Source organism: Cyrtonyx montezumae, unplaced genomic scaffold, assembly GCF_038088225.1.
Source record: "Cyrtonyx montezumae isolate F1298 unplaced genomic scaffold, pur_monq_1.0 scaffold_23, whole genome shotgun sequence".
NCBI classification, from domain to species: domain Eukaryota; kingdom Metazoa; phylum Chordata; class Aves; order Galliformes; family Odontophoridae; genus Cyrtonyx; species Cyrtonyx montezumae.
The window spans coordinates 4,033,364-4,059,311 of NW_027071970.1; the positions used below are offsets into that span (position 1 = coordinate 4,033,364).

General features: G+C 45.4%; 2 protein-coding genes across 10 annotated transcripts in view; both read left to right on the forward strand.

Annotated features, from left to right (window-relative positions):
* The window catches only part of DEPDC5 (DEP domain containing 5, GATOR1 subcomplex subunit), a 41,108-nt gene extending 26,023 nt beyond the window's left edge, over window positions 1–15,085 (forward strand). For 4 of the 9 annotated variants that reach the window (XM_065738916.1, XM_065738918.1, XM_065738917.1 and 1 more), the window contains exons 32-42: window positions 1,625–1,687; window positions 3,228–3,379; window positions 4,148–4,225; window positions 4,628–4,760; window positions 5,731–5,839; window positions 6,112–6,336; window positions 10,127–10,296; window positions 11,222–11,393; window positions 12,489–12,549; window positions 13,388–13,470; window positions 14,291–15,085. In XM_065738916.1, coding sequence (XP_065594988.1) covers window positions 1,625–1,687; window positions 3,228–3,379; window positions 4,148–4,225; window positions 4,628–4,760; window positions 5,731–5,839; window positions 6,112–6,336; window positions 10,127–10,296; window positions 11,222–11,393; window positions 12,489–12,549; window positions 13,388–13,470; window positions 14,291–14,586 — 1,542 coding nt within the window. In that variant the 3' untranslated portion in view covers window positions 14,587–15,085. The remainder of the gene's footprint in view (window positions 1–1,624; window positions 1,688–3,227; window positions 3,380–4,147; window positions 4,226–4,627; window positions 4,761–5,730; window positions 5,840–6,111; window positions 6,337–10,126; window positions 10,297–11,221; window positions 11,394–12,488; window positions 12,550–13,387; window positions 13,471–14,290) is intronic. The other 5 variants (XM_065738921.1, XM_065738923.1, XM_065738922.1 and 2 more) reach the window with 2 other exon arrangements.
* ANHX (anomalous homeobox) lies at window positions 14,696–24,698 on the forward strand. Its single transcript, XM_065738715.1, is given in 11 exon segments — window positions 14,696–14,803; window positions 16,119–16,358; window positions 16,603–16,643; window positions 16,645–16,725; window positions 16,964–17,151; window positions 18,427–18,634; window positions 18,733–18,871; window positions 18,957–19,153; window positions 21,144–21,289; window positions 22,494–22,581; window positions 24,515–24,698. Coding segments are annotated over 11 exon segments (1,620 nt in total).
* Window positions 24,699–25,948: the final 1,250 nt, after the last annotated feature.

Sequence of the window (25,948 nt, forward strand, 5' to 3'; positions counted from 1 at the left end):
ACTAAACCTGGTGAAAATTCCACGTAGAACACAGAAAAATGTGTGCAGAGTTGTTGTGCATTGCAGAGGGAAAAAGACAGTTGTCTTTCTTAGCAGTGGCTGGTTCTGGTGCACCAGTGTGCTAGAAGCTATGTAGCAGACCTCCTGCTATCAGCAAAAGCTATGGAGCAAATGCTATTTCCTGTGGTTGTAGAAGTAGCTGTATTCAAGCACTTTTCTTGAAGGGTCGGTGTAGAATCTGGAAGAGTGCTTAATCAGTTGGAAGCCTTTCACACTCTTATAATAAATACTCTTGTAAGCATTTAGACATAGGAACTTGGAGGGAAGCAGTTGGGATCTGCAAATTGATGGGTCATGCTTGTCAAAAGGGTACCAGTGGACAGGCAGCCTTATCTGGCAGCTTTGCAGGCACTTGGGAACGTCAGCAATTGTGTGCCTCGTGTGTCCAGGACACACAAACCTGTTAGAGCTCATCAGCATGGGTATGTCTGCTTGCTGTGTGGAGGCTTACAGCCCAAGAACTGACAAATTGTCACAGCTGTGTGCTCCTGTCAGCAGCCACAGGAGCAAATCCTTTCCTGAGATACTCTTTAGCACTGGAGTTGTTCCAGAGCCACTATCTCCACCTCTTCTCTGTTTCCAAGTAGAACTGACAGGTCACTTCAGCCAGTTACTGCTCAACACATAGTTATTTAATGCAGGAGGTTAGTCTGCTGCAGAATCTTTTCCTGAGTCTTTGCCCTAATGGATGTAGGTTACCTGGCATTTTCTCTGTGCTGTGTATATTGCCAGCCATGTAACCCTGGCATTGATTCTTCCCAGGAGATGTTTCTTATGTATGTACCAGAGTAAGCATCCTCTTAACTGCAAGCTAGACAAAATATTTTACCTAGGGAGCAGAATAAAGGATTGCAAATAAAGAATGAAAATGTAGTCAAGTTTTACTGCCTTGTCTTTTATGATGAGAGAATCTTGACATGTCTTTGAAAAGCAGCAGAGGATACATTTATCTGGGGCTGGTTAAGTAGGCAAGGAGCGTAGCATAGGTGGTGCCTGTTTTGATTTTGCATGAAGTATTAAGTACAGTGTTGGGAAGATCTTCGTGATGGATTTTTCTTCCCTTTTCTTTGCACTGTACCAGACCTGTGTTTGGCAGGAGCAGTATGCTTCCTGAAAAGAGCTTCTTTGCCTCTCCCTCTGTATCGTTTGAATGATGCCTTTGGCTGTGTGTCATTACACATGGCTCTACCATCTCCTGTATCGCTGTTCAACTTCGCAATTGGGATGAAAACCAACTTACTGTAGAGCTCATGTCTTTCTCCTATAAAGTATGGAGGAAAGGCCACAGTTTTGAATTGGCTTCTGGTCAGTGTGGTTTTCAAAACTTTGGAAAAGCATCTGTGCTGGGGAAAGAGCAGTATCTTGATACAGAGAGAGAAAGCAAGGGTGTATGTGTAACTCCTGATCCTCTGCGTTCTTCACCTGAGATTCTGGATCTATTTGGGATTTACATTCTCCTCTTACTTTCTCTCTGTGGTCATTTTCATACTTGCACAACCTTGTATTTGCTTCATCTCCTTGTTCCTGTTGCCATTAATGGGCCTGCCTCTTCTGATGCCTTCAGGATGGGGCCTTCTTTATGGATTTTGTTCGCAGCCCTCGCTCAGCTTCAACCTTCTTCTCACAGGTTAGTTTTGAATGGGGTCTTGTCATCTCTGGCTTTTGGACTGAGGTGATGGAGAGCATTGGTTGTCTTGGGCTTGCAGCTTGGCTATTTTCCAGATCTGCTTGCTGAGAGATGCACAGTGTTAAAAGCACAGAGTGACCAGTGGTGGAGGATGTGACTCTTTCCTTCTACTGTTCAATATTTTTGGTGTGCTTTGGATATTCATGTGCCCTGCATTACTGTCCCTTCCATTACTGTCTTGTCAACTACCGAAGCTTCTCTTTCTGTGTTTCACTAAATACTGCTTTTCCAACTTCCCGTGCTAAACAAAATGCCAGCAGCTTACTTACCCTATTCTCTGCTACGTTTCTTGTGTGATCTTTGACTGTGAGAGATCCAAATCAAATTGTGTCCTTGGGCTCTTAAAAAACAGAGGGCAGAAAGTACTGTTTTTGTCTTGATTTAAGAGCTATTGAGACAGAAGCTGTTTGTACACTGAACAGCAGTTAAGAGTTAGCAATAATGCAGTGTAACAGTAGAAAACACTGCTGGTTGAAGCAAGCTCTGAGAAGGGAGAGCAGTTTTAGCTGAGTGTGGGGACTGTAGATTCCATGTCAGCATTTGCCATTTCTGGCTGCTCTAAGAGGGACACCACCTACCATTGCAGCATGAGAGATCCTTGGGATGGAAGAAATGGGAAAAAAAAATGAAGAATTCTGGTCTCATTGTCAGACTCCCAGCATTGTGATTTTTAGCTGTGCTTGTGCTGTGGATTCATCATGGCAGATCAGCCCTCATATTTACACTAACTTGAGTTGCTAAGTTACTCTGCTGTTCGTATTCCTCTCCCCCACCTTTTTAGCTTTATGTAATATCTTTCCTGAGCCATACGTGTTAAAGACAGATGGCAGTTACAGCCTGTACTTTGCTGAATCTTTCATGTTCTTTCTGAAAAGATTTTGTTAATTTTTGAACTCTCAGTCTACTGTGGAATAGTGCAAGCATTCCTGCAGAAGGAAAATGTTCTCGTTGTCTCAGTGACACAGGTGTGGGTGGGTGCCAACCAGCCTCCTGATGCTGCCCTAAGAAAGAAAGAAGATGAACTGATTTTGTGCATTATGAAACTTGAATTCTCTGTAGTACACTTGCGTATTTTTGTCTGAGAGTTGAAACTGTTTGCTCCAACTGCTTACTACTTTCTCGTGATGACTAAGTTTCCTGTTCTGTCCATTGCATGTTTATAATCACACTCAAACTGAAAACACCAGGTTGGGATTGGGATTACTAGTTTGTCAGTGGTTCTCTCCTCACAGTTGTCAGTGGGGTTGGTGGTCCTCATCTTTGAGGGTCACTGTGGAATGCCAGCATAGGGAACTTTGTCTGTGGTGGTAACAATAGGAAGACTGCATTTATGCTTTCACTGTATGCTTGTTCTAGCTTTATGTCACTGCTTGTCATTAATGAACTTAAGCTGAGATGAAGATTGGGAGGGCAGGAGAAGAAAGGAAATGGAGGAAAGATTACATCATGAATCTCATGAACATGTCTTTACTCCGTGCAGGTCTCTATAGATCAGTCAGTTCCTGGAACCTCTGATGTCAATGCACTGATTAACACAGGGCAGTCATCTGAGAGGGGCAGCACTCAGAGCTTGGGAAGTTCCCAGAGCACAGCAGACCAAGGATATGTCACAGCTGGTGCTGCAGAGGGCGGGTAAGAGGAGCACAGTGGTGCTGCACAGTGGTTCTGTGTACAGAACATTCCCCTTTCAGGTGTTGTGGAATAGGCACTTAAACAGGAACCTGAGAACAAGATGTGCTGTGTCTGTCAGCACCAGAAGGCACTTTTCACAAGACTTTTCTGCATCATTTGCACGTGTAGAAAGAGCAGTAGTTAAAAATTCACCTTGCAACCCAGTTTTCCAGAATTAAATGTATGAAGGCTTCATTGCCCCATCCCCAGAAAGAACTTCATTCTTCCAGAAATGAAGACATTGTGTTTGAAATCTGTTACCAGAAGACCAGGCTTTGAACTGACATCTGTCTTCTGTCTATTTAGCAGAGGGAGCCCTGCAGGCCTAATTGGGTGGAGTAGGTTGTGGAAATCCAAGAGGATCTGACCTGGAGGCAAGACTCAAGGGAGGAAGCAACTCTAAAAAAACTTGAAAAATAAACTGTATTAGCACCTGCTTCCTGCAGTTGTATATTAATGTTTAAAAAAAAATAAGAAAAAATATCTTCAGAGTATTTGCTCTCCTATGGCTTCATCCCATGTGTGTGAGTTGGGCCACTGCAGCAATGACCTGACAGCCTCAGGGGGAGAAAAGGGTGGTAATGTCTCTATTATCCATATTAAAATGTAAAAGGAAATAAATGTGACAAAGTCACTGCTCAGAAGATGATAGTATTTTTCTGAAGTGCTCATAGTTGAACAAATCTGGAAAACTGCCCTGGTTTTTGAACGTGTGTGTTTGCTTCCTAGCTCTCAGCAGTGTTCAGTAAGCTCTCTGACTTCCTCCTCCACCTTGATGGAGATCCTCGAAGCCATGAAACATCCTACGTAAGTGTTTAATCCAAATGTGCTTAACATCTGTCTCAGAGTTTTGTAAGAGGATGTGAGTTACTTACAGGAGAACCCCTGTCAGATGTGGAAGAGTTTTTCCATCTTCTTGTTACTCAATTCCAATCTCTCCAGCAAGCAACTTTACAGACACTGAGTACCAGTACTGCAGTGCAGACTTTAACTATTGGAGTTCCAGTCTCAGTGAAGAATTCTCAGTGAGGATAACATTCAAGTGCTATCAATGTCAGCTCTGTGTTTCATCATCCAAAACTAACAGTATGCCACCATGGGGGCATCATGTACCTATTGTCTTCTGTCTTTTTGTGTGAATTTTGTCCTAGTAATTAAAAATAATAGTTGAGCAGACTGTGCTAACATGTTTGACTTGCTGTGTTTCAGCACAGGGATCCAGCTGCTCTCTGAGCAGAAGGGCCTCTCTCCGTACTGCTTCATCAGTGCAGAAGTTGTGCACTGGCTGGTGAATAACGTGGAAGGTGTGCAAACCCAAGCCATGGCAATTGACATAATGCAGGTAAGGGAACTGCCTGGGGGAGTAGAGAGGGCCGAAGATTCCCCACTCTGTGAGGACAGTAGAATTGTGGAGGGAAAGCACAGCAGTAATTCCTGCTTCTTACCTGTCAAGAGTGGGATTTTAATGTTGGAAAATGTGCTCCACAGAACACAATGTCATGAAGACACTACTGAAAGTAACTTCTGCCAGTGTTGTCTGCACCTCTGAGATGATAGGTGCTGGTTGGTGATTGAAATTACAGTAATATGCATTCCCTAGTGCTGCTTGGTTTATATCTTAGCAAATAATCATTTTCTCTTGAACAGTTTGAATTTTTAGGGTTGCATATCAGAGCAGCAGCATGTTCTTCAGTAGGACTATGTATTTTACCACTTGTATACATAGTGACAGCTCTGTATAAATTTCCCACTAGCTGCTAGTTACCTCCATTGTGTTAGAACCACAAAGTGTGATGTTTTTTTTCTTTAATTAGTAATTAGTTTTGTTAATTATGTTGCTTGTATATTGATTATATACAAACAGCAAGTGTCTTCTGTCTTAGCAATGCTCAAGTTATGTGCAAGATACACTGGTTGTGTTCATGAATCTGTCTTCCATACTGAGCTGTGTCTGGGCAGATGACTGGAAATATTTTGGAGCTCATTCCTCTGCTGAGATCCCATGTCATGTAACAGAGAACCTAGAACGTTTCTGACCTCTCACCTCCCTATAAATCCATCTGTAAATCCAGAGCACGGTAAGGGAGGAAGGCAGACATCTGAGGAAAGGTCAAAATGTGATTTCTCCAGAAGTTAAGGACTTGCTACCTTTACTAAATACTGAGGGGTAACGCTGCTGGTGTTCTCCATAGGCACATATCTGCAGAAAGAGATGTCAGAGAAAACTGATTTCCAACTGTTCATGGCAACCTTTTGTGTAACTAAAAGAATGACTTTTTTCTGTTGTTTTATTCTTTTTTTCCTGTGTTCAGAAAATGCTAGAAGAGCAGCTGATTGTCCATGCATCTGGAGAAGCTTTACGAACCTTCATTTATGGCTTTTATTTTTACAAGATTGTTGTGGATAAAGAGCCTGACAGAGGTCAGAATTGTCACAAGGCATTCCTCGTTATTCCTTTGCATAATTGCTAGCTGTACCTGATTCTTATGGGCGTTACAGCAGAAATACACTTTAGAAGCCACCAAAAACTCCTCTCTAAAGAGAGTTAAAGTTTAGACTTGGGGAATGTGATTTTAAAAAAGGAAAAGAAAAAACTGTGGACAACTTGACTCGTTTGTAAAAGAATAATTCTTTCTTGATGCTGAGCACTTGTTTCTAATGGTCATCTGTCCTTCCCCTTGCTTTCTGTTCAGTGGGCATGCAGCAGCCTGCCATGTGGCACACAGCTGCTATGGATGACTTCTCCGCCTTCCAGAGGAAATGGTTTGAGGTGGCATTTGTGGCAGAAGAGCTCCTGCACTCGGAAATCCCCGCGTTCTTGCTGCCCTGGCTGCCCAGCCGCCCAGCCTCCTATGCAAGTAGGCACAGTTCCTTTAGCCGCAGTTTCGGAGGACGGAGCCAGGCAGCTGCACTATTAGGTAGATGCACAGCACAGGTGACAGCTGGGGAAGTTCAAGGGGATAGTTTGAAGGGGGAAGAGCAGCCAGCCAAGGGTATGATCTCACGTGGACCAGCAATAAAAGCTGCAAACTTCATGCTGGCCTTACCTGTGTCTTGCTGGTAAACTCGTACATCTGAGGTGTGTTTCACTGGCTGAGCAGGGCAATTTTTGCTCCTGAGTACGGGAATTTGTTCTAAACAAAGTATCATGTAAAAGTTTGTGTTACTGAGCCTCCCCACAGTGTCATCCTCTTGAACTCAGACAGGAGAATGCAAACCTATCTTTTTGTGGATCCAGAGAAATTCTTTATTATGGATAGGTTGTGAAACAGCAAAGCAGCCAAGCTGTGCCTAAAATGACACGCTGAATTGCTTCTCAATGGCATGAGTCCCAGTCAGATCCAGATGTGTTAGGGAAGCTTTCTGTGATGTGCTAAAGACTTCTAGGCTAATCTGAATCATTTATAGACTCCTATTAGAACCTGGGAGGCCCAGCTACAAATTATCTCTGCAGTGTGAAAGCAGCACGGCTTGCATATCAAAGATGATAATACTTCTAAATGAGATACCACTATAGTATCTGAAATCTTGTAATGTGTGGAGTATCTCTACCACTAACAGCCCGTGAAACATACTGGTTGCACGTCTGACTTTGTTGCTTTGTCATCTCTTTATTTCCAGGCCAGCTTGAGTCACTTGCTTTTGTTCCCCTTTTCCTGTTAAAATTACCAGAAAAATCATTGCTATAGAACTGTAGCTTCAGGTTTATTAGATGTGTCTTTTAAAAGCCCATCTCAATTCTACTGTTCTCCTGTTTCATATATTTGATCTTCTGAAGAGAAGCTACTTAATGCTTATGCAGTATCTCTTAAATGTGAAGTTACAGTCATCCTTGTGTATTTCTGAAAGCCTCGTTGGAAGAGGAACAGCATCAGAAGTGGGAAAGTGTTAAGGACTCAAGTCTGAACTAGTGGTTAATTCCCTGAAGCCAACATATGTTGGATATTTTTCCTTGTCACACGATAAATCTGTTGCATTGGCCAGTATCCAGCCTCATTAGCTCAAGGATTTGCCAGAGCCAAAGCCTGGACGTAGGCTGGTGTGGGAGCACTGCGGAGGCTGGAGGGGCTTGGGCTGGATCGTGTTCCTCCTTTGATCTCTTATTCACTGCTTAGGCCAAAAAAACACTTCACTTTTCTATGTCTGTCCTCTTTTGTGAGATGAGAAAATTGAGACTCAGTAAGTTTGCACCTGGGGAAGTGGGCAAAGCACCAGCTGGTTTATTCCCACAGTGTGTGTTGGAGTATACACCTGTGTAACATTCATTTCAGTTGTGATTATGTCCATTCTGCTATTTAACTAACCTGCAGTCCTTGGAATAATGAAAAATACCTTCAGATTGCTCACGTAGTTGTTTGAGGGATAATGTCCTGGAGGAAAATCCCGTGTGGAGCTTGTTCCTTACCAAGGAACCGTTCTCACTGATGTTTCTGTGCTGTCCCTCTTCTAAACAGAGTTCCCAAAAAAAACTACCAGCTCATCTGAGGCAAGGAGCTTTACTAAACCCAGATGACTCTGGTCCACGTGACTTCATTTGTTCCTCTCTTGGCTTTGATTTGGTTGTGGTTTTTGTTTCTTCCCCTCCCCACCTTCCCTAAATGTCAGGCTGTGATATGAAATTGCATGCAAACATTGGGAGCTCTGGAACAAGCTCCACGGATCTCTAAAATCTTTTTCCCTCCAAGTCCCCCTATTACTGCCCAGTGATCGTCCCTGTTCCCTTCCAGTGGAAGTCTCACCTGTGATACACTTAATCTCTTGATTTATAGCAATGCATGCACTAGCCATTGTAGTCATGTATGTAGTGTAGTCTGTGACTGGAGAATAACCTGCCTGCTCCTCTCCAATGTACTCAATAAATCCATAGTTAAATACTTGGTAGAACAAGTCAATTGGGAAAGCAGGTGAGTTCTCTTAAAGTCGGGTCTATGGCAGCCAGAATGTTTATTCTATCAAAACTAAACTGGTTTTAATCTGAAGCTTCTAAATTCAGAGCGAAGCAGCTATTGCACATCCATTTTTAAGGTCCTTGTGATTAGCTCACCTGGTTGGACTGCCTTCCTCTTGCTTTGCCTGTGAATTACAGCTGCAGGCAAGGTGGAGAGGCTGACCCCAGCCCTAACAGGGTGGTTGGATTATCTGGACAAAGGAAGAGCCTGAGGGAGCAGGGAGCTCATTCTTCACAGTGTGCTGGTTCAGACACGCTGGACTGTAGTGTTACAACTGATATCTTAGCTAACAACTGGCATCTGCCCAGCTAAGCTGCTTCCACTTTATAGCTTTTGAGATTTGCTTTCTAACATCTCAGAATGGGATTCATACTTCATTACAAAACTGACACTGTAATCTTCTAATTCACGTTGATAATCCCCTGAAAAGGAGCAAGAAAATGTGAATCCCAAGATGCTGGTCTGTGTGCCTGTAGCAGACCAACTCAGAAATGACACTTTCCCAAAGACAAACATGGATTTTATTTACAGAGCAAAGCTGGATGATATTCTTCCATTTTTCCTTTTATTTTTATGTTTCTAAGCTGCAGTAATGGCATTATAAAATATCTTTTTTAACCTTGAAAACTGCATCTGGCCAACTTCCAGTAGAAGTGGAAGTAGGAACTGTCCCATCTCCCTTCAGGATGAACTTTGACTATTTTTTTAATGCCATTAAGTAATTAAATGATGGAGTCATTTAAAAGTTGACCACATAAAAGTGCATGTGAGCCTCTACTTAAGCAAGAAATTGCAATAGCCATCCTTGGTGCATCAGTTCGAAAGAAAAAACACAAGCTTTACAGCAGCTTAGCAGCCCTTAGTTTCTGACAGTACTTACCTTTATAGAAATGTGAAATAATTCTCTTGTATGAAGAAAAGTTGAAAGTGACAACAGTGGTTAATAGCAGAACTGCGGACTGAAACTCAGGTGATCTGGTTTCTGTCCTTGACCTTGCAGTCCCCTTGTGCCACCATGCAGATCACTTCTGCTTTCTTTGCTTCCGTTCCTCTTCTACTTGATAGCTGAGATTTTCTTGCACTGGGACGCTGGGCTGCAGGGCACACAGCGTGGACCTTGGGCCCTGTCCCAGCACTAGCTGCAGAGCAGCACAGAGTATTGCAGTGATGCTAACACTGCTGCATGAGTCTTGGCTGGCTTTGCTTGCTTATACAAAGACCACTGTATGTGCAAATCTAGCAGCGTGGTAACGTGGGACATTGATACAGGGTTAAAGATATGTGAAGTTTAATTTCTAATCTGTCTTAGCTCTAGAAAGTCCTGGAATGCTCCTGTGCTGTGCAGCAGCACTGTGTTGTCATTTCTGGTGGTGTCACATAGAGGTACTAAAACCAAAGTGTGGCTGTGAAGGGGATAGCACTGCCTCGCTGCTTTCTCTATGCCACCAGACTTACTGTTGAGCTTCTTGACTCTTGGTTCTGTGTCTTCATTGCAACTGAAATGTCTTTTCACGTATTGGGGAGGTAATTCTGTAACACAGACCCCTCATTTGAGCAATACTTGCATTTTTTTTGCCTTTTCTGATCTATATGAGTAGCATTCTGGGACTGTTCTACAACCCAAAAAACATCTGGGGAGGAGTGGGAGGACAAATTCATTTCAAGTAGCTTGTTTATCTTGTTTTTTTCATTTTTATCCAACTTCCCTCCTTTTCTTGAATACATGTTTTAAATACACCTCTGTTCCTTGGCTGTGTAGCTGCCACAGTGCCTGAGCAGCGCACGGTGACGCTCGACGTGGATGTGAATAACCGCACAGACCGCCTGGAGTGGTGCAGTTGTTATTATCATGGCAATTTCTCCTTGAATGCTGCCTTTGAAATCAAGTTACACTGGATGGCAGTGACTGCAGCTGTTCTTTTTGAGATGGTAAGAGTCCCCGTGTACTAGGTAGCCACAGCAACGCCCTTCAGGCCTTCGTATCCCTCACGCTGCTGGGGACATGTCTGTCATGTGAAAACTGGTGGGAAGTATTAGGGGAGACATGGGGAGTTGGATCTGCCATCGTTTCCATAGGTAATTTTGCTGATGGTCATTAGCATTGCTGCATCTGGTCGGCATTTATCATGCTATCCATAGTCATTATGTCTGCAGGACAGTGTTCTGCTTCTGGAGGGCTTCATTCGTGCTATGCAGAGGTCAGTACAGATAGAGGTGGTATTTAAGTCCCACTTAAGCAAACGTTCGGCCTTGAACTGAGCCTTTGGAAAGGAATTTGTTTGGCATGGCATTCCTTCTCAACCCAAACCTAAAAAAAGTAAAAATTCAGTGGAATTGCTTTTATGACGAGGCTTTTCTGGGCAGTGTGATCTTCTTGTTCAGTAATGCCTTTTTAGTTTTCTAAAACTTCCTAGAAACATTTTGAATTGCAAATGCAGGCAGTATGTGTCATTTTTTTTTATGTTTAGATTTTTTTTTATCTTCTCCAAAACTCCAGGTCTTAGTGCCAGGTTTCACACAACGTGGCCAAGCAGCACGAGGTGATTGCTTTTGCTTTTATTTAAAATCTATTGCACTGTTCCAGTAAAGCAGCAGTGCTTAGCCACTGATAAGTAGGCTGAATCAGTTCCTGAAAAATGTCCTATTTTAAAGTGCTTTCTGATTGATGTGGCACTTAAAAAAGGAAAGCCTTGAGCTTGTGCTGCTGTGCTTACGAGGACGCTTGTGTGCCTGCCGTGCTGTGCCAGTGGAGAATTGAGTTGTGTGAGCTATTCTTGGGGTGTTAGTTGCTCCTATGCACCTAAGTGCCCCACGCCATATGCCGTATGATTCACTGTTTCAGTCTTTCTCTCAGGTTCAGGGCTGGCACCGGAAAGCCACATCCTGTGGATTCCTGCTGGTTCCAGTCCTGGAAGGCCCCTTTGCTTTGCCCAGCTACTTGTATGGAGACCCACTTCGAGCTCAGCTGTTCATCCCACTCAATGTTAGCTGCTTGCTGAAGGAGGGTAGTGAGCACTTGTTTGATGGTAAGAAATGTTTGTTTCTTTGTTCTACCCCTTGGTATTTTTTCCTGCAGGTAGCTCCCTCCTGGCAGGCAGCATGACACGTTGTTAACCAGACACATGTTAGCTGGAGGAAGGGTCTGGTTTTGGGTTTCAGCAGCTGCTCTCAGGAAAGTGGTGCTCAGAGGAAGCAGTGCTGGCAGCCTGATCAGCACAGTGTGTGCAGCTGGCAGCAGGAAGTTCTGAGGCACAGGAAGGGTTGCCTCTCTAGTGATCTCTGTTGCCATAATGTTGCATGCCCTCACAGAGCCTATGTCAAGTAGTTACTGTTTGATGTGATGTTATACAGTGAAAGTCCTTTTTGCTGGTACACCCTCTGCCTAGAGCTGCTCTGAATTTGTATCCTGCATTTGTTTATCCTCCTCCTCGGTGAGATTAGGCTTTCATAACCCTCTTTATAGTTGTCATGGTTACATTCGTGGTAAGAGTGTTTGCACATGAGATTAGGAGCTAGAAACTGCAATCTCCTTTTCTGTAGTGTGACCTTGCCCTTCTGTGTGATGCTGTTGTGGCAAGCCTAGTGTGGAAGCTCAAAGATCAGAGAGCTCTGTCCCCATACAGAGGGGCAACACTGCATTGGAGTGGGAGCAATCAGTAAAAGCTTCTGTTAAAAAAACCCACTAATATGAGTGTTTTATTTTCATTATTTCTTTAATTGTTCATTCTTATAACCCACTGTCCAGGTGTAAATGTGAAACAGTCAGTGACAAATCCATCTGCTGTGATGTCATGGTAGCCTCTCTGACTCTGAAGTATTCTCAGTGTACTGTGTGTTGCACTGTCTTCAGCCTACACTCCTCTGTGTCACCTCCCACGTGCCCTGTTATGATCATCTTCTTCATCTCTGGAGATAAAAAAGCTAAAATCAGGGATGAATCTGCTACTGCTATATACAAGGCATGTCTCTAACAAGCTGGCATTCAAGGGACAGCTGACAGAAAACATTAAAAGAAGTTGCTAGAAAAATCAAAGTGCACAGAGGTGTTCTGAGGAAGGCTGAAGTTTTTGAAGAGAAGGAAAGGAAGTGGCTTTACTAGATAACATTTTTGTCTGCTTCAGGCTTTGAACCAGAAACATATTGGGACCGTATGCATCTCCTGCAGGAAGCAATAGCATACAGGTATGTACAGGGCAGAATGACTGAAAGGTTCACACCTCCTTGGGTAATGTAGGATGAAGACTTGTGCTGAACAGCCACCCCGTGTGACTTGTTCTGTGCGGTCTGCCTCTGGCATGCAGACTGCAAAGTTTTGAGATTAAAACATGACTAGAATGTCTGGGAGTGCCCTTGTGAGTGCATGGGGCAGGTAGGTAGTGTTTCATCCTGACATTAGCAGACCATACTCTCGTTGTGGGAGGGCATTGTCTTTGGAAGGTGCATTTGCACTATATTAGAAGACAAACTCCAAATACATTTCTCTATGAGTAGGGGAAGTTGCTTCCTTCGTGTGTACTCAATGTAGTCTCGATCTGGATGGCAACCAACGATTAACAGTAAGCAGAAGTCTGGGATGTGAACTGTACACAGAGGTTGGGCCCTCTTAACAAGGAATTACTGTAAACTTTCTATGCTTGTGTGCTTGCACTGCCAGCTTGTTTCAGAGTGCTGGTGGCAGGGTCTTTTTCATGGTAGAGAGTCTGCATTTTGCAATGGACTTAGCTTGGAAATATGCTTTCATTAGCATCGAAAGAAGGTGAACGGTCCGAAGTTCCACGTGAAATGTAGGACACAGATCTGTGTGGAGTTGCAGTTTTTTCACACTGTACCTAGCAAGAGCAGAGAACATTTGGAAAAACTCAGCTCTCTGTCCCTCTCCCCCTTGCCTTCAGACTGTAGAAAAAGGGAGCCTTTGTGATAGTGGAAGATTTTCCTTTGTGCCCCTGCCTTGGGCTGATGGAATTATAGCTGGAGTGGCTCTTGTTATGTTTTTTTATTCCACTGGTGTTTGTTTCTCCAGATTTGGATTTGTGCAGGATAAATACTCCGCCTCTGCATTCAACTTTCCAGCTGAGAACAAGCCCCAGTATATCCATGTCACAGGTGAGCAATATTTGGCAGGCACTGGAGGCAAGGAGGAGGCTATCATAAACAGAAGAACCATTTGCCATGCGTTTTGTTTTGTCAGTGATGTTTGTCCTCATTATGTCCCTATTCAGATGACAAGTAGCTGCATCAGCCAACACAAACCAGAATCGTGGCAAGATGGTATGAGAAGCACAAAGTGCTGCTGCTAATGGGTGGCACTGGTTTGAAGTCTTGCTTTATAGTGTCTCTGAAATTTTTTATTTCCAGGGGATGGAGAAATAATAAGTCAGAGCTTATTTCAAGTGCAGTGTAAACAAATGTGTGTCTATTAGTCAGAAGGGAAAGGAACTGGTAGAAGTCAGTGCTGTGCTCTCAGGCTTGAGGTCAGTTGTGTTTGCCTCTCTACCTGTATGGCACTGGGAGGTGGATCACGTATTTAGGATCCAATTCATAAATGTTAGCTCTGTCAGCACTTTTAACTAAGCTCCACGCAAGGCATGTTACAGTGAAATAATGTGTTCAAAATGGCTGCTGAAATGTGAAGGCAATGGCGTGTAAAGAGCTATAGGAAGACTGCAGAAGAGAATGGAAACCTATGTGAGGTTAGAAAGGTGGTCAGGCCCTTCATTTCTGCTTCGTTCCCTTCTACCACAAGGAAGGCAAATCTAAGTGCTCTTTCCCAGTGCTGTAATTTTCAAGTAGTGTGTAAAAGCAAAGGAGGAAAAGTATATTCTGGTTCTCTTCGCTAAGAGGCAATTAACGAACTCAGCAAGTCAGCTAATAGTTATAGGGACTCAGGTCTGCCTGAAGCTAAAGTCCTGTCTTCTTCCCTCAGGGACAGTGTTTTTGCAGCTGCCATATTCCAAGAGGAAGTTTTCTTGCGGGCAGCAGCGGCGCCGGCGCAACTCCACCAGTTCCACCAACCAGAACATGTTCTGTGAGGAGCGCATCGGCTACAACTGGGCCTACAACACCATGCTGACCAAAACGTGGCGCTCCAGCGCCACTGGGGATGAGAAGTTTGCTGATCGGCTGCTGAAAGACTTCACTGACTTCTGCTGGAACAAAGACAGCCGGCTCGTGCTCTTCTGGACCGACTGCCTGGACAAGATGCATGCCAGTGCTCCCTGAGATACGGGGCCTTATCTCTTAAGGAGAAAGCTTTACGCTGTGGCAAGGAAGCAGAGGGAGAGAATGACTGGAGGAGACCCCCTCTGGTGGTTTCATCGTATGGCTCCAGATGGACCTGATCAGTATTGCTGTTGATATTCAACAGAATGTGATTAAGCCCTTGGAAAAAGAACCTGAGCTCTTGGCTTGCCCGTACCTATCACCTGACCTTTGCTCGGTATTGAGTTGCTGCAGTCCTTGGTTGCCAAAACTTCAGTTAGAGCAGAGGTAGAGCAAGGAAAGTGCAAATAAATGGTCTTCAAGGGCAGTTCCATTCAGCATGGAGTGCTGGGAGCAGTTCGTGGGCACTGGAAGTGGTTGGTGCTGTCTGTCTGCCATGGCTGGCAGCAGCCCCCCTCCTTTTGAAGTGTACCTGGTTGTGTGAATGTGTATGATAGTGTGAGAGATGTCTGTTAAATTTCATACGTGTAAATAAGTAAAAATGCTGACAATTGTGTGACTTGATGTTTCGTTGCAACTCTAGACAGCAATACAATAGCAATACAGAAACACGGAGTAAAAGAGAACATCACTGAAGGAGATGCTGCTGCTTGTGTGCAGCACAATCAGAGCCCAGTGCAGGGCTCGGCCAGCAGCCAGAGCAGTGGCACACAGCGGGAGCACGCAGCCTGCTGCTATCCTGCCAGGCCAGCATCCACCCCGTGGACAACTCAGGGACACTGACCACGCAAAGCTGCTACTGAGAGGAGGAGGAGGAATGGGATTGTTAGGAGAAGTCTGCATACAGTGAGATGGAGATGCCTGCGTTCCAGTACACAGTCACTGTCTGCAGAGGAAGGCAGCACGCAGTGAGTGGGGGACATTGTGCACAGGTGGGGTGGGGTGGGTGCAGGACCCTGCGTGGCAGGCAGTTCTCTGTGCTCGCTGCACTGAGGGCACTGGAGGGCTGACACCTCCCTGCTGCTCGGAGCTGATTCTGCTCTTGTGTCCCCTAAGCTCTACTCGGTGCTGTGAGAACTCGCCCGAAATGCTGTGTCCAGATGGGGAGTCCTCAGCACGGGAGAGACACTGTGTGCAGTCTCTTTGGCAGACCAAGTGCTGGGGCAAGGCGAGGGAAGGGAGGGATGCTCAGAGCGTGGGGAACAACAGGGGTCAGCAGTTCACACCTGTGGGGCAGGGGAGCTCTCTGTGGGCTGGGCAGGCAGCGGGGCAGTGGGCTGCAGGCAGTGGGAGGAAGGGCCCGTGGTGCAGCCCTGCAGGAGGTGTCCCCAGGGAGCTGAGGAAGCAGCCAGAGCTGTGCTGTCTGCCTGGCCCATCCCTCCTGCTGTGCCTGGGAGAAAAGCTCCCTTCTTGTCCCCTGAGGCATCTCTGGACTTAATGCTGTAATAGTTAGAAGCTGCAAGCAGTGGGCATTAAGATTCTTTTTTCCTCCATACCATTGAGCTGAAAATAGGAGAGACTTGTTTTTATCTAACCACTGCTTTCTTCATTGCCTAGAAAAGGTTTCCCACGGGGCCTAAGCATGAAAGCAGTTCATGACCATGCTGAAAAGGAACAAATCTGAAGGTCCGTTACCCTGCGAGGTGCAGGAGTGAGCTGCACAGCTCTGCCAGGAGCTGCAGCCCTCACCTCCTGCTCTGGAGCAGCTGGCTGGAGCTGTGGTGTGCTGCAGGCACAGGATGCATTTTCTTCCTAACATCCACGTTGTCTGAGCTTGTGTGCTTGTCCACATTCATAAGGGACAGTGCAACAAAGTCTGCATGCTCCTAGAGGTAGGGATGTATTCTCCTCTGCTTTGTGGAGACAAAAACAAAGGTTTAATTGTTAAGATTAGAACAAAGTGCAGCGAGTAAAGCATTTCCTGCTGGTGTAGGTAATGAATGCACAGCAGTCAACCTGAAACAAAGGCCCATGCTGCAGGTACTGCTGTGGTCAGCCAAGGGGAAGCCTGACTGACCGCTGTGATAGAGCTTGATAGCATCAAGTGGAATTTGGTAAGCATCAATTTCCATTCAGCATTGCAGGGCAGAGGAGAAGGAGGAGCTGGTGCAGTTTTGGCAAGATTCACTCCCGGAGACTGATGGAGAATCACCATAAAGATTTTCTGACACCAGTGCAGAAATCTTGTTGCAGGAAGGGGCACCAAGGTGCGGGGGAGCCCAGGCTGTTTCTCTGCTGTGGTTAGGTGCAGGGGATTGAGATTCAGAGGCTCCTGTCCCACGTCAGGATGACTTCGTAGTGTTAGGTTTCCTTTGGTGATTTGACCCCATATGGCAACGTAAGGAAATTCTGCTTGAATATGAGTGAATCTTCTGGAGTCTTGATGTTATATTCTGCTGTATACATGAATCCTTATTTCTGTCTCTTGTGTGCACAGGAATCCTCCACCTACTTCCCTTTGTCCCAAAGCTGTGAAGAATAGCAAGTATTCTGACAAAGTACACCAGCAGCTGTGCAGATTTGCTGCAGAGGTGACAACAAAACCAAGCAAGATACAACGGGCAGGGATGTGCTTCTTCCAGTCAAGTGCCTTCGTCACAGAAAAACACTGTTCTGTGATCAGGGGTCTATAATTAATCCCATTATAAATCTGTCCTCATAAGCCCTTGTGGGGTTGGGGTTCCTCACATTTGATCTTCCCCTGAAAGTTTCCTTAAAATAAATAAAGTAATTTAAAAAATGAAAAATGATGCTGAGTAATTTCACTTGCTTAGAACAAAAAGTTCAAGGGAAGGTAAGTTATTTGATGGGTCTTTAACAGGTCTGATTTTGTATGGAGTGAACATAGGCAGGGAAACAGCCTTCACTCAAAGGACCCTATTATGGTGATGAACAGTTGTGACTTGATTGGATTGTAGGCTGTATGCAATTGCATTTTCTTCACTGGGACATATTTTATACTGATTTATCACATTAAACTCACAGAATTTGGGGGGGGAAAAAAAGCCTGTGTTGATGCAAGCATGTATCTGCCTTATCTGGACACAGACAAATTTGTAATGAAAGTGACCTGTGAATTACTTCAGTATCCCTTGTGTGCTGTGTTTTGCAAGGTAAAAGCTTCAGGCTTTAAAGTCTGCCTCCGTGGTGCTCAACTTTTCTTATACCCTTCTCATGTAAGATGGGATGGCCTGGAGAAAAGCTCTGCAATGTGAAGATGTTTGTTTCTTTTCCACAAAGCAAGAACAACTTTCAAGTTTTCATTTAAACAAGAAACAAACAAACAAAAAAACCAACCACACAACATCAACAACAAACAGAATTGAGAGCATAATGAGGTGGTGCTGTTAAGTCCTGGAAGGTCAGGATGATAGTGACTTGAGTGTGAAGTTCCACACACGTTCTTCATACATGCTATCTCATCATTTAGTTTATATAGTTCAGTACAGCAGACTTTTTTCTATGAATGCAGGGCAGATGTTTATGCTGCACAGGGTTTGTGGGAACCCCCTGATGTGGTCAGTGCACTAGTGCTCGTGCCATTAGTGTTATGTGGGTGATGTGAAGCTGTCCTTGTGGAAGGAGCATGCGTTGAGGTTTCATGCGGTGTGCTGCGTGTTTAAATATAGCTCTATAAAATAACAGTAAATGGTTTCCTTTAGCAAACAAATTGCCTCGGGGAGCAGGGTGAAATCTGTTTTCTGCCAACTGCTTTTGAATTTATAAATCAATCTCCTTAATGGAATCTACACAGACTTGTTGGAGACCAAGTGAACAAATGTCTCTGGTGGGTCTGAAAGCTCTTCTACATCACTGCCTTTAGAAATGAAGGGGAAGACCTGAATATTTGGATTTACTTGTTCTTATTCCCCTGATCTCTCCTTACACCTGTGTTTGCAGGAGGGTTTGGCTCAGGACAGCAGCTAGCTCAGGTTTATAACTGGCTTGCAAATTATCAACTATGTCAGAAATCCCACCATCTTCATATGGAAAAGCTCATCAGCTCATGCCCTGAGAGTGCTTTGACTGACCACACAAAGGAGCAGCAAGACAGAGGATCCTACGCTCCACAAACTGCAGGGTTGCCTCTTGCTGACGGGCTTGGGATGTGATCCAGAAAGCTGAAAGCCTCCCCAGGGAAAAGAAGAATAGAAGGGAAGAGAGGGTGCTGGAGGACTCTGCATCAGTTTCTCATCCCTTGTCTAGTGGCAGTGCAGAAGGAGCAAGTACTGACAAGGCTTGTGCAAGGACAGGTGAGAAGCGGTGCCAGTGTCAGAAGGGCACCGAATGGAAGCTGATATATGACAGGCAGTTGGTTTTAGCTCTCAGCTTTGGGGGTCAGGATGTGAACTTACAGACTGATCTGGGTACGAAATGCAGAGCAATATGTCTGATTGATCTATTTTCTCCGTCACTACGACTTTACTCAGATCAGTGCACTGTGTGAGGTGAGGTCAAGCCTGGCTTCACCGACCCTTCACATCACTGAGCAACCTGTAGCTTTTTTCACTGAGGCAGTGACAGAGCCAGGAACCCATTTCAGCTCCACCATCCTGCAGCTCAGAGAAGCAGCAAGCAGCATTGCTGCCTGCCTCCAGCTGAATACCTTTGCCCTGTGCTCTCGCAGGCTCCTCATCTTCTCAGGGATCACTTAACCACGTGGCAGGGTCCCTTCTAGCACTACAGCCTCCATGTGGATCCCAGTAACAGGTTAGTGAAACTGCACCCAGACTATTGCCCTTCAGGGTTTTCAAGCACTCAGCAGGTGCTGTCTGCTCACCTTGCCACTTGGCAGGTTTCTGACTTCTAAAACCTCTGTCAGTTCATAAGACACAAGTGCTAGCTGAGCAAAGGCTGGATGCATGGTACTTGTCTTCAGCACTGACTTTCCTTTCTCCTTTCTCTTTTCTTTGTATCCAGTCTTGTTCAGCATTTTCAGCCATAGCCTTGATAGGATACATAACACCTGCTTTTGCTGTAGGTCTGCAGAATGCTGTGACTGCTGTTCACGTGGCCCCTGGTGAACGTACAGCAGGGAGGGGAAGACTTGCTAGATCAGAGGTTGAGGTCGTATTATCTATAGCTGTGTTTAATACAAACATTTATTTTAGCAGGTGTCACAGCTCCCTTGAGCAGAGTCCCTCAGGGTGGTTATATTGAGGCCAGTTCAGGAAGAATCATTTGGCAGTCAGATTCAGAGGCTGAAAGCTTTGTCCTTAGAGAAGGGCAGCTAAGGACCCTGGAAGCTATTCTTCCCCACAGGTAAAGGGAGTGGAAAACACAGGGCTTCTCAGAAGCATTGTCCTGATTTCCCTGTTGAAGAGAGTTGCAGTAGGTGTGGTAATGCTTTCCACTTGTTCCCATCAGATTTCGCAGATATTTTTATCTGTGCACTGAAAATGGGACATACTGTATAAGTGTGTGTGTGTTTTACAGTGTGGTTAGTACAAAGGAGATTCAAGGCCAACATCATCAGAGAAAATACGTACCCCTCTCTGAAGCAGGTTTGGCTTCTAAGCTATTTGCCTGGCTTACTTTTTGGCTACAAGTCATAACTTACACAGATCTTAGTGAGAGCTGACCCTGCACCCTAGGTTGGTAGGGTCTGTACTTAATGCAGAACAGTCTGTGTTTTGGGATTGGCACTTCTGAGCTGTGGCTGAGGGTCATGGAAGATGAGTAAGGAATTGCTGGCAATATTTTGGCTAGATTTAAAATGGCATGTTCTGACCCTAGAGTGAGGTCATGTTTATTTTTAAAATACGTTCTGACTCTAGAACAAATCCATGGTGAATGTCTCCTTGTTGGGTATGTCAGCTGTGCCAGGAATCCACACAGCCTTTATCGTGTTCCTGGCAGGAGCATGACTTGCTGTTTCGTTGACACCTTCTGGTGAGGATACAGCTATTTGAACTCCTTGTAATGCCTGTTTAGCTTGGTGGCCTGGTCCATATCCTCCCAAAACCTTGACCCCCCCCATAATACAGTGAATGCTACTGAACATCAGTCTCTTCAGAAGTGAGTGAAGCTTAGGCTGCAATTTTGTACAGACATTTTTGCAATCTCTATCCAGAGAGGCAGTAGACTTTGGGTGGGAAGTCTTGGGTGAGATCTCTGCTCAGCGATAGGCAGTGAATAGGGATCACCTTGGTTATCAGGCAGAGCCCTTTTAGAAGTGTGGTGTCACACCCGTTATCTTGAGCAGTAATGATGTGATGAGCATCCCTCATCTGGGGGCACAGGAAGAAGAAAACAGCTTAGATTGAAGCAGATGAGTGTTGTTACCCTAGAAAGATGGGGCAGAGAAACTCTCCCTGCTTTGCAGATAAAAATAAAGCACAGAGAAGGAAATATTTATGCAAGCTCACCCACCTGGAGTGGACATCTAGTGTCACCGTTACTGCCTTGTCAGTGCCTGTCTGTCTGCTCCCTAAGTGCAGGGGTAGAGCTGGAAGTCAGCCAAAGGAACCTTCATCTGCTCATCTCATTTTAAAAGTGCTCACCTGGAAAGGACTTGGCCTGAAAGCTTATTAGATCAATTTCAGTTTTTCTTTTATGGTCTTTTTACAGTCAGTCCTACGCAATTGGGCTGTGTCCAAACCTCTTATGTTCTTCAGGGCTGTGAGGTGGGAGTGTGAGGGGGAGCTGGGCTGGGAGCTGACTGTCTCCATCTGCTCCTGCTGCCTGACGGGAGAGTTTGATCCAGCTACTGGACTGGAAGTCCCTGTGGACACCCAGCAGATGCCTGCCTTTACAGGGAGTGGTGCTGTATCTTCTCTGCTCTTCTGGTTGGGACAGGTGGAATGTAGCCCAGCTAATGGTTCGGGCAGAATATAGCTCTCCTGTGCCTCACATTTCACGCAGAAAAGCTCACTGAACTCTGCAGAGCAAGACAAACTGCATTTATGAGCCAGCATATTGATGTAGAAAATACTGGTGCCAGCATGTTGCTTGCAGCTTAGCGCTTCTTCCTGTGCTTTTGGGATGCCAGCTCAGAGCAGCAGGAATCCTCCTGCCATTAGGCCCTTCCCTCAGACAGCCCTGTGCCCAACACTGGAAGGCAACAGGTTTTCAAATCTGCTAAAGGAGGCTACCTTTTGGCATGTAGTATGGTTAAAGCATAGGATTTGTTGCTGAGGGTATTGTGCACGTTAAAATGTAAGCGGGCAATAAAAAGGATGAGAGGAATTGATGAGGGGAGGGGCTGAGCTCATTTGTAATTAGTACATGTAATTGCATGAATGCAGTCCCCAGCAGAGCAGTCCCAAGTGACTGCTGAAACCTAGGAGGGAGCTCCAAGGAAGGGCAACTTGACAAGAAACAGCCCTTTCTTTTACTCCTGTCCTAACTTCTGTTAGCTGACGCCTTTGGTCTGAGCCTGTACAGCTGTTCCTGGCAGTGGTACGGGTGGTGGTGTTGGAGTACAGATGCTTTGGAGTTGGTGATGAATGGATAGGGCACCCCATGATGGAATACCTGTGTCTCCTACTTGGCCTGGTGCCTGTGCCTGCATGCTGTGACCTTTTTCTAGATGTTGGCAGAGCCACCACAGAGACTGGATGGGGAAGCCATGTCCCCAGTCTTCGTCTGACAGCCCTGACAGGCTGTAGTAGAATTGCAGCTAATGTTGTGTCTGTGTCTAATGCTACCTTTGTGTGTTTTGACTGTGAAGATCTCTGTTTTCAAAATATGTTCCAAGAAAGAGACCTTTAGGTAGACATCTTTGTTTGCAGAGTGTTCTGGGGGCATAAGGCAAGATGCAAATGCAGATGTTGTTGTATTCTGCTCCTGCTTAGGCTAGTCCTCCCTGTGCAGAGCCTGTTTCTTCAGCCTTTAACAAGCTATTTGAATAAATGACACAGGTTTGTTGTCAGCAGAGCTCTCAGCAGCCCCTCTTGTCCTGCTGCAAGACTACAGTAAATGCCATAAATACAAATGCATTTGTAAATCATCACATTTTCTTCCAGTTCCTGACAGACTGTGGTTGGCAGTCCTCAGTGCCCACCTGTTTCTGCACCCTGCAGGGAAGAGAGGCAAGCCCTGGGACAAAGCCAGGTAAGAGAACACACCTAGCATTCCTAGAAAGGAGCTCAGACACACACACCATCCAGCTGTAGCACTCTCATAGGAGACACAAAATCTCTCATCATATGTTGTGTGACTCATATCTAATCTAAGCTTATCTTTGGAATCCAGTTCACAGTAAGCTTGGCATTCTCAAGGTGGCATCTAGCAGCTACTAGGAGGAGAGGCTTTTGTTGGTTTTGCTACTTGCATTGCTTATCAGAACCTGATTTTACTGAAAATACCATCGGAACAGTGGCCAAATCAACCTGTGTAGATCCAATGTACATTTACATTTTGAGCAGCAGATGGTTCACCTAGCACTGGGAAAAGAAGATGGCAGCAAGGTGGCTGCTTGAGGACCCCCCCCACTTCTGAAAGGTTCTGTGGAATTTAACTCAGCTCTCTGAAACCTGTTCACATCTTCCATGTCATTTTCATTTCCGTGTTAGTTGTTGCTGAGGAGATTTTGCAGAGTTCTGTGATGGCCGAGAGTTGTTTATGAACAGTGATATTGTAGGGAGTGAGAAAAGAATTGAGTCCCCTTCCATGGTCTGAACTCAGTCTGTATGCTTTCTTTTGCTTTTACGGAAGTAGAGAATAAAGCACAGAAATGTACTGCTTTCAAGGAGATGGGAGCACATCAGTGATTGAGATGTTACTTTAAAACAGGACCCAAGAAAGCCCTATCCAAACTGCAGAGTGAGCTGTTTGAGAAGTTTATTTTCTGGCTTCAAGTGTACTTTTTTGCTTCAACCAATGAGTTAGCATCCATTTCCATTTCCCTTGCAATGTAAGCTGACGGAGAAAACCTTATTGAAAGAGATTTTTGAAAAGCAGGAGCCTCTATCTGCTGGCCTCATTCTGGGAAGTGGCTGCAGCTCCGAGGGCAGTAACAGAACCTCTTTTGAGCCTTTGAAAGCATCAATATAAAGATCTGTATCTTGGAAAGTGGCCTTTTTACCAGCCATAATGGGAGCCAGATGAGGAGGAAAGCTTTGGGCATTAATAATGAATGAGCCGTTTCTAAGATTTCCCGAGTATGCAGTCTCTGTAGCTAGAGTCTTCCTCTTGCTAGTTTGGATTTATGTGCTGATTTTGTGACTGCACAGAAACATGACACTCAGTGCAGTATGGGCCGGGGAACGAGATACCATGTGGTGCCTGCAGATGTCACAAGGTGACATCTTCAAATCTTTGTAATAATTAGCTAGTTTGGGAATTCAGAAAAGTAGCTTTTGCATTTTTTTAATGCACAAAATGTTTTTTAATGGAGGAAAATGAGTGGGTAAATGGCTTTACAGCATTTGATAGGCTTCCTGGGTGCCCTGTGTCTTCTAGGATACACTTTCCCTAGACTTGCTGTGAGGTATGCAGGTGTTTATTTCCTGTGTCTGAACCACAGAGGTGCAGATGTACACACCCTGTACCACACACAACTTTCAGTTTGTTCTCTGAGTCATGTAGTATATCAAAATGAGAGTAAAGCAAAAAACAGCTAGCTCATTTTGGAGATGTTTCTTTCCCTTCCTGAACTGAACTCCCTTCTCAAAGTGATAATTCCCATCTTCATTAATTGCTTCATGGCGGTTTTTCCCTTTGTTGTTTATTTATTTTTTACAAGGAGTTGATGCCTTGGGCATCAGATTGGCAATCAAAAAAGAGGACTGCTCTTCTCTGAATTAAGAACTGCACACAGATTGTGCTTGCTGTTTTTACACTCGCACCCTGTGCAGGTGGATTACTCCACCTGAAGTTAGAGGAGGACAAAGACCCTTCCTTCACACACAGCACTCATCACGGACGTTCCCTCCCATCCCACAGTCCTGTGCCTCTGTACATCTGCCCAAAGGAGCTCTTCCCCAGTGAGAAACTGCCTTAAAGATCATGTGTGGTGAAGCTTTGATTCCCTCCTGTCTTTCAGGTCCTGGAGGATCTAGTTGGTGACCCATCAAGCAGTGACACGTTCCAGGCAGTGTGGCTGCTCTATGAATTCTCAACTGGTGGATGAATGTGACCCACCTGCAGGAATGCTCACTGTGGTCTGGACTTCTCCATCAAAAACCTCATTCTTTCCTGGTTTTCTTGTTTACATTTTAAATGAATGAGGAGTTTGACATGGAGGAACAGAAAGAATGGGCAGAAGGATGAGGGCCTTTCCAAATAGTTACAAAGCTCATTTTAATAAGCTTTAAGAATTTTGCAAAGGATATAAAAAAACGAAGGTATACTATGCATTGTATGTTTTCACTGGAGCAGTCTGAAGCTTTTCTGAAGATGTTAAAAATACCGAGTTACTGATTCTGTGGCAGTTGTATCGTTCTGTAGTTCCTATAGCACTGGTCAGGTCTGAGTCCTTCGTTACACCATGAAGGCACGTGAAACTGAGGAGGAAAACCTTTGTAATGTTGCTTAGCAGATGGGTAATGGATACCCTCATCTCAGGTGTAGAAAATAAGGATGCAGCAGTCACATGCTGCTACACACTGCTGCTCTCCTCATCTATGCATTTCAGATGTGCAGCTGAGCAAAGCTTCGGAGTGTCCCATATTCTGTGGTGCCATAGGTGACACAGATGGGGGTGTGGCAGAATTTACAGTGCAGGAGCTGCTGTTCTTGCAGGACTGGGGAGGATATACCAGTACCTTACACCACCTTACACCACCTTGCCCAGGGAAGGTGGGTAAATGCAATGGGAGATGCTGAGCCCTCTTTTATCTGTTGCAGTCCTGGGGACTGCACGGGCTGTAAGTGCACAAGCAGTTGTGTCACCCAGGGCACTGCAGCAGAGCCCTGTGCAGGCCAAGGAGTGTTTGCGTGCAGGAGCAGAGCTGTGCTCGGCTGAGGGCTGCTCACCGTGTGGGGATCGGCAGCTCTGTGCTCAACTGCGCCTGCTGGGCTCCTTCCAGTGCGAGCTGCTCCCTTCCTTCTGCCTTCAGGCAGCGCATGAGTCGCCAAGCAGTGTTTAACATTTCTGCGGCAGCGCTGGAAGCGTTTTCTGCAGGTGTTACTGGTATTTTAAAGAGCAATACATCGCAGAAGGGGCAGTCTTGGCCGAGTTACGGCCTCTGCTGCTGTTCGTAATAATGCCGTCAAATAAAGGTTATTTCTCCCCGGGGTTCCACTTCAAGGCCAGGATACGTTACGGCGCGGAGCAGTTCGGACCCCGCTCGGGGTGGGGTTGCGGCCCTCGGTTCCCCCGCACCGCGGCCGTTCCCCGCCTCTCCCCGGACCGCCATTTTCCTGCCGGCTGTCCTGCATTCACAGCCCCGGCGCCAGGAAGGGCTGCGTGCAGCGCCTTCACATCTCTGTCCCCTTACACAGCGGGACTCGGGCTGAACCCGCGCTGCCGCCCGGG